This window comes from Podarcis bocagei (genome assembly GCF_964188305.1).
Source record: "Podarcis bocagei genome assembly, chromosome: 12".
NCBI classification, from domain to species: domain Eukaryota; kingdom Metazoa; phylum Chordata; class Lepidosauria; order Squamata; family Lacertidae; genus Podarcis; species Podarcis bocagei.
The window spans coordinates 8,682,173-8,697,364 of record NC_138137.1 but is presented as its reverse complement, the minus strand read 5'-3'; the positions used below and the strand labels follow the sequence as shown (position 1 = coordinate 8,697,364).

General features: G+C 43.7%; 1 protein-coding gene across 1 annotated transcript in view; it reads left to right on the top strand.

Annotated features, from left to right (window-relative positions):
- ITGA9 (integrin subunit alpha 9) overlaps positions 1-10,017 on the top strand; it is a 250,926-nt gene extending 240,909 nt beyond the window's left edge. Inside the window, exon 28 of the mRNA XM_081165107.1 lies at positions 7,127-10,017. Within this exon, the coding sequence (XP_081021233.1) occupies positions 7,127-7,225 (99 nt within the window). The 3' untranslated portion in view covers positions 7,226-10,017. The remainder of the gene's footprint in view (positions 1-7,126) is intronic.
- Positions 10,018-15,192: the final 5,175 nt, after the last annotated feature.

Here is a 15,192-nt window from a genome sequence, read left to right as displayed (position 1 = left end):
GCTCATTTTAATGCTTGTGGGAAGCCCTGCGCACATATTCTTGATCCAGTTGTGAAATAATACAAGCGCCTGAAATTGTTGCAACAAACTTTTAAAGATAATTCCTGAAGCAGATGTTTTGCAAAGAGACATTTTTTTTATTAAAAGAACAGTAGGAAATAGTCTGCTCTTGCTTGTTTGGCCCTGGAGGAAATTAAAATGCATTTCTGTAATTTTGATCATAACTTCTACAAGTGTAGATTTTAATGTTCAAAGTATGCGGTTTGCGTGAAGAACAGGCACCTTTAGGGCTCCGCAAGCAGTTTTAAAGGACAATAAATCAAATGCCTTTGCATATTTTAGGAACGCAAGTAATATGGCAATTGTGTTATTCAATAGTTGAAGTCTTTCAGTACTTTGAAAAGTAACTATGTAATAACGATATTCCCAATATGCACAGTCTTGCAATCCTGTACACGCTTACCTGGGAGTAGGGATGTAAGAAGGCATTGTTTTCCATTCTGCGTTGTACCCATCATACGCAGCCCTGTTTCTCTTCCCCTGCAATTTCTCTTCTGCCCCAAACTGCGCTATTCATCCCTGTTGCAAACTCACTTAGCTTAAGTAATTAATTATGTAACTCATATAAATTATATTGTTACATTATTCCACCCCATTCATTTCAATACAGAGTTAAATGCAATGCAAGTCTCTCACTCGGTGTGTGTGTGTGCATTGACAGGTGTAATGTATAATTTGAGAACTGAGAGCAACAACAGCGAATACCAAATGTATTCACTGGATTGACTTCTGTTCCAGACATCAGACGAATGAGTGACTATGGGCAGTCTCCACGCTGTTTTGTTTTCATCAGAATTGTCTGACATCCCTTCCTGGGACTAAGTTCCATTGTACTCAGTGGTGCTTACTCCTGAGTAGGCTTATCTAACATGACTTGGCAGGAGGTGCATCAGGATCAGGGCCTGCCCAAGACATTTTGCACCTTGAGGCAAACTTCAAGATGGTGTCCACACTGTTCCTTATTCAGAAGTCTGTAGCTAAGGGTGATGCCTCACTCTGCCTAATGGTAAGGTAAAGGTAAAGGGACCCCTGACCGTTAGGTCCAGTCGTGGCCGACTCTGGGATTGCAGCGCTCATCTTGCTTTATTGGCCGAGGGAGCCGGCGTACAGCTTCCGGGTCATGTGGCCAGCATGACTAAGCCGCTTCTGGCAAACCAGAGCAGCGCACGGAAACTCCGTTTCCCTTCCCGCTGGAGCGGTACCTATTTATCTACTTGCACTTTGACGTGCTTTTGAACTGCTAGGTTGGCAGGAGCAGGGACCGAGCAACGGGAGCTCACCCTGTCGCGGAGATTCAAACCGCCGACCTTCTGATCGGCAAGCCCTAGGCTCTGTGGTTTAACCCACAGCGCCACCCACGTCCCTTTGCCTAATGGTAGAGCCAGCCTTAATCAGAATCTACTTGTAGAGATCTCTGAGTGACTTAGAATCGTAGTGTTAGAAGGGACCCTGAGGATCATCTAGTCCAACCCCTCCAGTGCTTGAATATGCAGCTTTCCCATGTGGGGATAGAACCTGCGACCTTGGTATTACCAGCACCACCCTCCAACCAATTGAGCTGTCCTTGAAGTAGGTCAGCAAAGTTTTCTGACTCACGCTTTCTTTACAACAGTAACAACATCATGGCAGACAACTGCCCCCACCCAAAAAAACCCATACTGCTGAAATGAAGAAAGTCATGTGGGGGCATAATAGCTACAGACTGTGAGCTCATTTCAGTCCTGGTATTCAATTCCTGGGCTCTGAATTCTTTAACCGTGTGCCTTCTGTACTTGGTTCTCTGGAGTCTATTTTAATCCTGCACACCTGATGTCTATGCAGCCCTGATGTATAGGGTGACACTTTAGACGGCAAGTAGAGAACTTCATGATTAATTTCCCTGTGAGGGTGGGTGGGAATTCCCTACAGTACGATAATCTTTAGTGTCATTGTCCCATACAGAACAACGAAATTGAAAAAATCTACACCAGACATTCAAAAACCAACAAGCCTGCTGTCCCAGCTATCCCAGCCTGGTTAGCCCCCTAAAAACTCTGATACCCCATAATTAAATACAATATACTCCCATAGAGACTACCTTAGACTGAGTTTAAAACCAAAATCGCATTTGGATGGAAACTGTTTCTCAGGAGGCTAGTCCTCGTCTTTATAACCCTGGACCTTCTTCCAGAAGGCAGAAGCTGAAAGAGATCATTTCCGGGGTGCGCACTATCCTGCACTATCTCTGCAGCTTTCTTCTGGCATCTGGAAGCATAGATTTGATTCAAGGTGGGAAGTGTGCACCCCTACATTCCCTACACACACACTTTAGGGAGAACTGGAAGCCAGAAACCTTCTCTCTGACATTGTAGTTTTCCATTTAATCCAGTATGCTCTTCTCCCAGTGGTGAGTCCAAAAGCACAACAGCATCTCTCCCCCTCCCCTTGTGTCTCCCAGCTACCTAAGTTGGTAGCCATCCCTACATCATGTTCCTACATCATGTTCCTTAGTTTAAAGCAGCCACTGGTGCCGGGAACACCATATAGATAACCTCTTCCTAAATGCCCAGCATCATATTGAAAAGAGCCGAAACAGGTCACAGACAAGGGAATTCTGGACTTTTGCTCAGTATTTAATTTGATAAAAGGTTTTCAGTTTCAAAGTCATGTTTCATAGAACCGTAGCTGGATCAAATCTAATGTACAAAGGCATTTTAAATATGTTCCGTGTTGGGGAAGAGGGTAATAACATCTGACTGATGGAGGCAGGCGAAAACATCACACCCTGCAGGAGGGTGAGAGCAGGTTTAAAACAGTAGGAATAACATAAATGTTTAATTACAATGAACAAAATATTGACTTAATGATCGCAATGGCATGCTGCTATGTTTGAGTAATTACTCCTGAACGGTTACCCAAACCTCTTTATTGCAATCATTTTTGTTTATGGGAAGGACATAAAAATCCCAGTCAGGAAGAGGAGACTCAAAATGTTCATGCAAATCAAATTGTTTCAGTCAGGGGTGGGGACTTGTAAAACTACTGATTAATATTAAATGGCCAGCAAAAATGGCAACTCCGCAACCTTCTTCTTTGAACAGAAGGGTTTGAAATTCCCTTAAAGGCAGCAGATATGATTTCCCAGTAGAAAGAGAAGGCACCAAAAAATGTGTTCTTATGTAGCTCCCATTGGGCAGGAGAAGTTTCTGGTGTTTGCACTCACAAGCCTATGGTCATATAAGTGTGCTTCCCTCCTGGACAGTTCACCCCAAATTACTGTCACGTGCGAAGTATAAATCTTGTTAGCTATAGGGCAGGCTTCCTCAACCTCGGCTCTCCAGATGTTTTGAGACTACAAATCCCATCATCCCTGACCGCTGGTCCTGCTAGCTAGGGTTCATGGGTGTTGGAGGCCAAAAGCATGTGGAGAGCCGAGGTTGAGGAAACCTGCTACAGGGGATCATTAGATACAAGTAGTTTCAACATCACTCTTCTAAAATCAGAAGTGCTCTTGAATTTTTTCCTAAAATGAAAATGGGCCTCATTTTGGAAGGTCCTGTTGAGGTGAAAGATCTGCAAGAATCTCTAAGGGAAGTGTAAAAAAAATAAATAAATTCCAATGTGAGTAGTGACATCTCCCCGTTTTCCCCATACTCACTTTTAAGCATTGTTGCCAAATGTATCCTAAAGCAAAATGTGAGGAGTCAGTGAGAATGTGGAAACATCATGAAGAACTTGAAGGGGAAGAATCTGTCAGATTAGCAACATTTCTCAGTGGTTTTTTAAACGTCTCCAAATGCAACTTTCAGGGGAAATTTGGTTTGAACCGCTGACAAGAGAAGCCTCCGCTAATAGGAGTGCCTCTCAACTCAGGTTGATTTCTGGACTGAGCTGTGTGTGTGTGTGTGTGTGTGTGTGTGTGTGTGTGTGTGTGTCAGGAGAAACTCCTCTCGTTTCTATGCATTTGTTTGTTTCTTCAGAAGAAAGGTGGGCACAAGGTGGTATATATGTTCTGCAGGACAAGGCATCGGACTTCCCATACCCCAACCCATATAAACAAGAGACCAATAAGACTGGGTTTGGGGTCAAAACAAGCCACAACTTTATTGAATACAGATGCAAGAGGTTTGGCTTGGGCATGGGGCAATCTAGATACTTCCGTCCCACCTGCCGGAAGTGATGCATAGTCAATCCAGGCAATAATAATAATAATAATAATTTATTATTTATACCCCACCCATCTGGCTGGGCTTCCCCAGACACTCTGGGCGGCTTCCAAAAGAATATTAAAATACTATAATACATCAAACATTAAAAGCTTCCCGAAACAGGGCTGCCTTCAGATGTCTTCTAAAAGCCTGGTAGTTGTTCTCTTTGACATCTGGTGGGAGGGCATTCCACAGGGAGGGCGCCACTACCGAGAAGGCCCTCTGCCTGGTTCCCTGTAACTTGGCTTCTCGCAGTGAGGGAACTGCCAGAAGGCCCTTGGAGCTGGACCTCAGTGTCCGGGTAGAACGATGGGGGTGGAGATGCTCCTTCAGATATACTGGACCAAGGCAAGGGTTCCTAAGACTTACATCGAATAGGGTGACCCCCACAGGGAATGCTGTCTGGGGGAGTGCCTTCGGCCCTGGTCCCCCTCGGCATGTGGACATGGCCACTCCGCCCGGATCCCTTTAACGGGATACCCCAGTGTTTGGAGGAGACTACAACCTCCCCTCCATCCAAAACAAGGGATTGCCCCAATGCTCAACCAGTTGTGACAAATTGCTATGAGGTAGGCAAAACCACTGGGTAAGAGCCAACTATCCCGGGGGGCAAATTCTTACCCGGCCCCGTAAAGAACGGTGACCACCATAGCCACAGCAAAATCATTGCCTATTAGTGTAAACTGAGGGTGGGTGGGATGGGAAAAAACCCGGTGCAGGAACAAACAGGCTGTGTCCCAGGTGCTGGCTGCTTAAATGGGCAGGGGGCAGATCCAAAGGAAGCCCACAGTTGGCTCCATTGGCTCCGCCCCCTGGCACAGCCCACATCCCAGGCTGCATCCCCATTCGCCAATGCAGGGTGCAGGCTAAGATCCAGCTCCTGATAGGCTTATGTCGCCTATCAGGAAGGGCACTGCCGTTTGAATTCCAGTCACCATCACGGTCCCAGTGAAGCCTTTTCTATCCAGCTGTGCTGCTGCACCAAGAGATATAAGTGGACTGTTATGTACTGAGTTGAATAGGATCCTAAATGCAGCAGTTTCATTGGTCCTGGAACAATAGGATTCAGAATGCAGCAGTATGATTGGTCCACAGGAGCCACCCAATCCAGCTCCAGGTGGAAGTGAATCCACAACCTGATTCGCCTACAGGAGATTCCCGGAATTAGACTATCATGTGCAGCCCACTGTGTAAATAATGTATATAAAGCAGATATTTTGGGGGAACATTCATTCCTCCTCACCACTATGAGCTGAATAAAGAGCATGGAATCCACTCTCAACTCCGAGTATATTTCATGGACTTACCTCACCCAATTTATCCTCACAGCAACTCTGTAACATACATTAGGTTGGGAGATGGTGACTGGTCTAGTACGATTCATGGCTGAGGGAGTTGTGTTTAGCAGCAACTTGGTGGAATTGTGCATTGTGGTGTGGCAGGTAAGCCTCTTGCTAACCAATTACTTGTGGATCGAGGGCCCGACCCCGCTATGTGAAATAAATACACAAGGACACGTGATATAAGGTTAAGGGGCAAGAAAAGGCCACAACTTTATTGATTACAGCAGTGAAAAGGTATTGGCTTAGGCACTGGATGACTATAGGTGGTGGGTTTATTCAACAGTAGGTGGGGCCTGTTGATGCTCATCCAACTATAGGCTCACCCCCTGATGTCACCGAGGGTCGTGCCATGGCCTCCCGCCAAGCAGGCATCGGACGGAATACACGACCGCCAGATTCCTTTAACGGAATAACCCACGGTAGATAGCATAGGCGATGGCCACACCTAGCCCTTGACACAGCACAACACATGAATCCAATGCCTAACCTACCCACCAATACCACAAAAGTTGTGACGATTGCTACGAGGTAGGCGAAAAAACCAAAAAGCCTAATGCCAAATGGAAAAATTCCTACCAGGCCCCCCAGCCAACCAGGGCAACCAACCTAAGGTCCATAGCAAGGACAAAAACCTAGACCCTGAGCTAAATGGGAGTGGAGGGTGGGTGACTCGCTGAGGGACGACGACGAATGAGGAGGAGGCGGAGCTGGCACCACAGCATTAACCTGCTACACACGCCCCCCGGAGGCACCTGGTTGGCTGCCTCCGGTGGGCGTGGGCGCCATCCAGGTAAGGAGGGGAGGGGGCTAATGCCCCTACCAGGGGCGGAGCTTGGTCTCCCGCCCACAACCACTCCCCTCTCTTCCAGGGAGGAGAGTCCTTGCTGGCCTCAGAACTCTAAGGATTAGCTGTAAGTACAGAGCGCCTGAATTCAGCTTTCAGATCTTAATATACAACCTGCTCACAGGGAAAGAAACAATTGTTCTTCTTGTTGCTGTACCGACTATTGTCCCGATACTACTGTTGTTGCCAACCCCTTCCGCCACTTTTCACGCTAGCGACCACAACCACCCAATTCCCCCCCCCCGAACACCACCAACACACACGCAAACACAATGACCATATATATCTTATTTGCACATGCATGTGAAATTAAAAGGGCAATGAGCAGCAGTTTGGTCAGGGGTCCTTTTACCTTTAAAGCGCCCCGGACGGTTTGGTCCAGTGAAAGGCACCTATAGGGTGCTGCGCTCATCTTGCTTTTCAGGCTGAGGGAGCCACCGTTTGTCCACAGACCGCTTTCTGGGACAGAGGCGGAAGGCTGAAGGGGAAAATAGATACTGTGGATCCCTCAGACCAAACACCAACCCAGATATCTGCTCCCATGCATGTATTGTAGCATCCAATCCTCCCTCAAATCCCCTTCAAGTTACTGGAACACCAGTCCAAAAAAAATTCATCTTAAGGACTTTGCAAATTGCGATGCGTGTATATCAGAAATGCACTCTTCACAAAGATTTCTTTTTCACTTGCAGATGGGCTTCTTCCGCAGAAAATACAAAGAGATCATTGAGGCTGAGAAGAACAGGCAAGAGAACGAAGACAGCTGGGACTGGGTGCAGAAAAGTCAGTAAACTTCTGGAGGGGAACCTTGAAAGCCATTCATGTGATACACACTCGCTACCCTATTGATCCTGCTCTTGTATCTTCCATATGTGGAAGAAGGAATCTTCTCCAGATTTTTCGGAGGCCCTGTTGTTCATCATCATCTTAAGCTAGGGAATGTATCCTGAGGCAACCACTGCAGGCATGTCAGGTGACTGGAGCAATTTGTACTTTCTGGAAGAGATGAACCTTGATAACGGAGCTGCAGTGCAGAACAATATTTATGAATCCAACACTTGTGGTATATACCCTCAGGGGAAGACTGTTGCCTTAAAAAAGTATTTTTTATAAATATAAGCTTTTTATACTGATTTTGACTTTTTATATATTTGTATCAATGTTTTATGTTTTCTATTGAATAGCTTTATATATATATATAGTTCACTAACAGTGCAGTCTTGTACACGTCTACTTACAAGTAAGTCCCATTGAATTCAATGGGACTTCCCTCCAGGTAAGCGGGTATAGGACCGCAGCTTAAAGCACTGATATCCAGCTGAAGTCTTGGACATGCATATATCATCCATACTGTACATTTGAACTTCAGTGCAGAAGAGGCAAGCAGATGAAACGAGATGAAACACCCTTCGGACGCAATCCACTAGCCTTGGTGATGTTGTATATAAAGCCTTCAGTGGCACTAAGCCAAAATCCTTTCATTAAAAAGGTGGGGGGGGGAGAGGGAAGGAAAATATTTGAATTGGGAGCTAGAGAACCATAAATGCTGCTCACATTGGATTTTGTGTGTGTGTGTGATTCTGCTTTTCAGGGATCTGTCTATAAAGTATGTCACATTCTGGTTTTGTTTTGAAAAATACACTGCCCTTTTAAATCTCCCTTCCCACTTGGATGCAGATATGTCACGCCATCCTTCCCTAGGAGACCCTTTTCTAAAATAAGAAGCAGCACTTTTACAGTTTCCAGAACAACCCCTCGGCAGTGTTTTTAGGTAGGACTTGAGTGATACCATTTCTTTGCCCTTCAAGCATGGCTTGGGTAGCGAGTGATGCACCAAACTGAATACAGCCCCTCCTGGTTTTGCAGTCTCAGGCAGGCAGCACAGACAGGAGGCATTCTGAAACTTTGTCGACAGCTTCTGAGCTGTGCTTAGTATAAGAGGGTTGAATATGGAGCCTGCCTGACGTGTAAGGGCAGGATTCAGGTTGACAAATTCAGAAAATCCATTTAGAATAAAATAAGAAATGTTTTTCTTCTTTTTTGCAATTTCCTCCCCCTAAATGGTTGATCTATTTTTTATTTTTTAATGTACCATCCTCTGTCTAGAACAAAGATGAAGGAAAATCAGAGGTCATGGGAAAAGAAGGCATGGGTTGAAGGATGTAAAGAAACAGTATTTAATGGCAGAGTATGGGGAAGGGCAAAGATGCTCAGTTGCAGAACATCTGTCCCGCATGCCTAAAATCCTAGGTTCAGTAATTGCCAGGAGTGCCCTTGTCCGAAACTTTGGAAAGCTGCTTCTGTTCATTGAAGATTAGTCAGATGGACCAATGGTCTGATTCCTATGTTCCTCAAATGGATGCTGTAACAGTACAATTCTGTACATGTCTACTCAGAACATTTCACCACTTTAGGCAAAACGGGGAGGTGCTGTGCCCGCTCCACTGCCCCTCTGCCCAAACCTCACTTACTGGGGTTGCAGGGCGGCAGCTTCTGGCAAATCTCGCAAGAACTAGCCGACTTCTTGCGAGATTGCATGTAAGTTCCATGAGATCTTGCAAGATCTTGCTGGAAGCTGCTGCTTCTCCTCCCTTCTCTAGTGGCAGGGATGGGCAGCTGCCCCAGTCTGCCTCATGGCTGAGCCAGCCCTGACCCAGACATCCCGTGGAGTTCAATGGGGATTACTGCCAGCTGCCTGGTTCTAGGACTGCAGCCTAAATGATTGGGCTGCATGTCTATCAAAAATCACTTTGCTCCCCCCTCTCGATGTGTGGCATGCTTTATAGATGGCAAACTATTCCTTGCAACCAAATGACAGGAACTGTCACTCATTTCGGCTTCTATGTACCCTTGTTCGTAGGGCATATTGCACTGAAGAAAGCAGCAATGAATGTCTTCCTTTGGCTACGCTGACTTCACTGATATGTAGTCCTTTGTCAATGGGAAGGAACTGAGGAGTCAAGATCTTAGAAATATAAACAAAAGAAACTCCCATTATCTAATGCCTGGTTATTTTATGATTGTTTATCTGTCCCTGTTACCACCTATCTTTTGTTTTTGTGACTGCTGTCCAAGGTCAGATCAGAAACCTATACTTAGATAAAGAAATATTCCCATGGTTCAGCTGAGATTTATATTGAAAGTCCAGCAGTTTACACATTGGACCTCACTGGTTATCAGTAAGGTTTCGTTAGCAGAATTTGCTGCATGTCCCTCTATGTAAATAAGGGTAGATTAAGATTGGGCATACACTGGCAATAGAAATTTTCATCAGGTTTGTTGACAAATTACAATAGCAGGTAGTGGTGTTCAGCACAAGAAAACAGGTATTTATGTTTAGCGCATGAATTCATCTCTCATAATGTTTAAAGCAATCACACGTTACATTAAGATGGGATATGTGCCTTTCTTGGTAAAACAAAAATCTTCTCTTTGGTAATGATTCTTTAACATGTTTTCTTGCAGCTCCATCCTAATGGATTAGAATGGTGAATTCTTAAGTGACTGTTGGGAATAGCTCAGTCCTCACTTTGGGGTTGTACTGTCTTAATGTCATTTGGGAACGAGATTGCCTGAAACAATATACACATATCTATACAGTGTAAATTTCAGAGTTTTATAGAACCACGTGGAAGAGTAGGCCAGTTTTCAAGTAACAGCCATGACTTTCTGAATGCCTTGCTATGTTTGGCCGAGGTGGCACTGCCAAACACATGAGGCTGACCATAGCTCATCTACTCCAGCAAGTTCTAGGAGTGACTTACCAAGAAGGCCGGTGGGGTTCTTTCCAATTCCTCCTACCTGAGTTCTTTGCGCTGGAGCTTGACAGCTGTGATCTTATGAACCTGTGGCTTTTTCCATGCCGGGTATATTCTCTGCCTCTGAGGTCTGTACTATTTCACAATGGCACTTCCAAATTAGCTCTTCAGTTGAAACATGCGTTGGGTTTTACATAGCTAACCACGTAGTCATGCACATTCAGTTGGTTGCAGCTTCTTTGTACTGTCTGAAGGGAAATGCAGGCTGTGTCTGGCGACCTCTTTGGATGTTACAAAGAATGTGCAAATGGCTACGAGTTCAACTGTGGTACTTTTACAGTGTACCGCAAGGTGGCATCCTGGCCTTATGACTCAGGAGCAAGACTAGCTTGAACGTGCTCTTTGCATATCAGTGGCCGTCATGCCTCTCATTCCACTTGTAAGAAGCATGTGGAGTCCTTATTCCACCCACAATTTTTTGCTCCAGAGCTTTCCCTGCTCTTTAAAGCTCAATCAGAGCAAACAGCAATCCACAGAAGACACAAATTGCTCCAATTCAGCTTTAACTCTTTGTATTGCTGCTAATTTCCACCAGCCCAGTCTTTCGGTTTGTGAGCTTTCACTTTATATCACCGATAATGCAGGCAAACATTGTGACATTAATAATAAGTTTAAAAAGATTAAGAGCACCTCCAGCATCCAGTTACATGGCGTCTCCTTGATTATTTGCATATACTAACAAACCATAGACATGAGGAGGAAATTAAAACCATGATAGTTCCCAAAGAAAACTCACACAAAACCACAGGAATATTTATTTGCCGTTGCAATATTTTTTTTGTACAGTTTGAAGGTTTTCTCAGTGATTGTAACATGAATTCCTGAACAGACAACAAATATAGTTTTTAATGTGGAATAAACCATTGCTTCAAAATCAGCCTGCTATGGAAGGGCTTTGCTAAGCGACCCAGGAAGTAAAATAAGACTGCTTCAATATTGCAAAGTTATACCTCAGCACATTAAAAGAAGCAGCTATGCAATACCACAGACTGCCCCTTCTAACCACCAGCTGGTCTTGTTAATGGACAAATATTAATATTGACAAATTAAATTGGTATATTAAAGAATGGCCTTCAGTTGCACTATTATATGTAAGAATTAGATCAAATTTTATCCTGGTGGGATCCTACTGATTTGATTGTTTATGTGCCAGGAGAGGATTTGGTTCCACATGTCTGCTTATTTTCACAAGCTGAGAGACTTGTTGAAATATTATTAATATTATTAGCCAATGTATCATAAAAAGTAACAATCAAGCACAGAAATGTTTGCATTCTGTTTTCTGCACTTTCTCTGCAAATCTTCAGAATTTGTCCCCAAAGGCCAAAACAAGGTCTCTGCAAAAACAACAGCAACAATTAATTAAAACATGGACAACGTGCTGCCCTTCTGTGGCACCCAAAATTAGCTCCTTGAGCTGACCACCTCACATTGCCTAATATCAATAGCCAGGGATGGATAGTCCAAAATATCCGCAGGGCACCAGGTTATTTCAGCACCCCTCCCTCAAAAACTAGAATTTGGCTGGATTATTGATTATATCTAAGGATGAAGAAACACAAATCTTCAGCTATGTGTAGTTTATCTGTGATCTGTTGGCTATTGGTTTTGTGTTTACAAATGGCTGCAATCTACTGCAGAAAACTGATGTGGAAGTACCTTCCTCTTTTATTGTGCAGGGCAGAAAGGTGTGTGTGTGTGTAAATTACATGTAGGGTAGCCACTTACGCATTGCCAAAAATGAGCATAGAAGAAGACAGAGATGTTCATATATATGCATGCTCAGAGAAAGAGTGTGTGTGCAAATTTAGAAATTATTACAGTAACTCAAATAGAAATACATTTCACCATAGCAAGGAAGATTGTGACAGATGACCTGTGAGCCTGCTCAGTCCGCTGTCGAAGTGCCAACTGTTGACAGACAACTTCAAGACACACACACACACACACACACACACACACACACACACCGCTCTCCCTTCTTAAGTTCCTTTATTTTTAAACAGGGCTTGGACTGACAGCCCTTCAACCGAGGGCAATCCTCTGTACGATCGGCCATGTGGCCACCCTAATTCTGTCTGTACATATTTTATAGTGGTTGGTCTGAAGCCCACCCATGCCGGTCTTCTGCTATAGATTGCAGCTTTTGTGGCTGCATTTTGGCAATTGCATGTGACTGAGTAGCACAGGTAGTTTGGCCATGTGAAAAAAAGAGAGGAGGGAAATTCACCAACACTGCATTGAGTTTGTTAGATATTTTATAGCTCAGAGGCCACAAACCGTTTTCTATGTTTCCTTTTTATGGCTCTCCCTTTTGGTTTCTTTGCAATTCTACTGTGATTGCTTTTTAGTTCCAGTTATAAAAAAATAATCAGATTTTACAGTGGTATCCACCCAGATATATCAAAGAATAAATACTTCCAGCGTTCTTTAAACCTTTCACAGTTATATTTATTATTATCAATTGATTTTAATTAACACAAGTAATGTAAACAGACGCCATGCGATGGCATAGTGTCTTTCAAGTAAGCACAAATGTGTGAACTGTGTGTGTGTAAGTGTGTAGAGAGTGGCTTTATGGGTTCCAGATCAGTACAAATTTTGCAGAAAAGAATCAAACCTTAATGACTTCAGGGTTTTTAAGCTAATGGAAGCTAAATCATGATCTGTTCTTTGCTTCCTTGTGGCTCATTCTGCAATCTATAAAGTACTAGGTGCCACATCAAATATTTACAGATGTTACCCTGCAATTGAAGAAATATGCAATTTATAGTTTGATTGTAAGTTTGTACCTTTCTAAGTCCTTCCAACACTCCCATTACAAATCCCAGTGAAAAGGGAATTTTACCTGCCCTTCCAAAATGTATTAAGAAAACTCAAGTCATTGTTGGTTGATATCAATGTTATTTATGCTTAGAGTAGACCCATTTAAAAGAGTGCAGCCAAGTAAGTAAATTTCACTGATCTCAGTTAGTCAGCTCAGTGTATGTCTAACCACATATCACCCATTATCTCCAAATCCCATATCTGAACAAGAAATCGGTGGAGACTAGATTTTCCTATGATTAATGGAGGTTTTAGTAATTTTGTTATATATGTTTATTCTGTGATGCACATACAGTTGTTGGCTATCTGTGACACCAGAATAGCATTCCATCCTCATTCCACAATTTCAGAATACGGCCATCAAAATACATGATGCATTCATTCTCATATGGAAGTCCTCATCTTCTGTTTTTCATGGAAGTGTTCTTAAAAAACTAATTCTAGCAAGAGTAGTTAGATTGAACCGCTTTTGCTGGTTCGATCCATATAGCCAATGTCTGGTCTGCCACCACTATGCTAATTCCAAGTGCCCTTAATGAAATGTGGAATATGTTTTTCTATTTAAAGTGTGACTTGAAGCTAATTAAAATGCTCAGGAAACATCACCTGGCATGTCCGGACAGACTCTTGGTGGGTTTGAATTCCCCACTTCATGTTAGCAATCATTGCCCTGCACATAAAAACCTAGCATGTCAGGAAGAAGCAGTTTAGCATAGATTTTTATGTGAACGAGTATTGTAAATTGCAGTCCCCACGTGCGGTTTGAACTGAAGGGCTATGTTCCAGGAAGAAATCCTCTATGTGCCTTTTCTGCTTATAGATGGGCTTCTCAGTAGTACCATATTTTTACCAAATTGCAATTCTGCACATTCTGTACTAGATGGGAAGGTTTTTTGTTGTTGTTGTTTAGTCGTGTCCGACTCTTCGTGACCCCATGGACCAGAGCATGCCAGGCACTCCTGTCTTCCACTGCCTCCCGCAGTTTGGTCAAACTCATACTGGTAGCTTCGAGAACTGTCCAACCTTCTCATCCTCTGCTGTCCCCTTCTCCTTGTGCCATCAATCTTTCCCAACATCAGCGTCAGATGGGAAGGTATTAGTATTTAACTAATACAAGCTAACTAATACAATACAAGGGACTCGGGTGGCACTGTGGGTTAAACCACAGAGCCTAGGACTTGACGATCAGAAGGTCGGTGGTTTGAATCCCCGCGACGGGGTGAGCTCCTGTTGCTCTGTCCCTGCTCCTGCCAACCTAGCAGTTCGAAAGCATGTCAGAGTGCAAGTAGATCAATAGGTACCGCTCCGGCAGGAAGGTAAATGGCATTTCCGTGTGCCTCTCTGGTTCGCCAGAAGTGGCTTAGTCATGCTGGCCACATGATCCGGAAGCTGTATGCCGGCTCCCTTGGCCAATAAAGCGAGATGAGCGCCGCAACCCCAGAGTCAGTCACGACTGGACCTAATGGTCAGGGGCCCCTTTACCTTTACCTTTCATACAAGCTGCAAAGGGGGGGGGGAGGTTTCACAGGTTGATTTTGTGCCTTCATTTATGGCCAATCCTTGGTGTAGCAGCACACAGCAGAGAAGACATGCTAAGTGTCAAAGCCTTGGGGCACATGTTTGAATATAAAGGAAGCCATTGTACCATTTTCACTCACTTGCTAAACATTTCACTCCAACTGTAAAATTGTTAACTTCTGATGGATTTATTTGGACCGAAGCATATGTTGTCTTGTTATTATCATTGTCACCTGTATTTACCGACTGTGTGTTCACTTCTATTTTAATACACTTGCACTGTTTTGGAAATTTCAGGTTTTAAAAAAGAGAGAGATAGAAACTTTTGGTGAATAATAAAAATGCCTGCAAAAATTATTATAATAAGTTGAATGTTGTGTAACTTTGCCAATCAACACACACAAACACACCCAGGAAATATCACATTTCTGTATGGAAAGTAGAGCCCAAGGAGCCCTCATTTCAGAAGAAGGATTTTTCTGAAAGAAGTGAAGCGGCAGCCAAACTAATTGGTCGAAGCATTAAGGTCAGTTAATACCTTTCCTGTTATGGTGAAGCATTTAATAATCATAATAGTCTTATTTCCCCAGCCACTC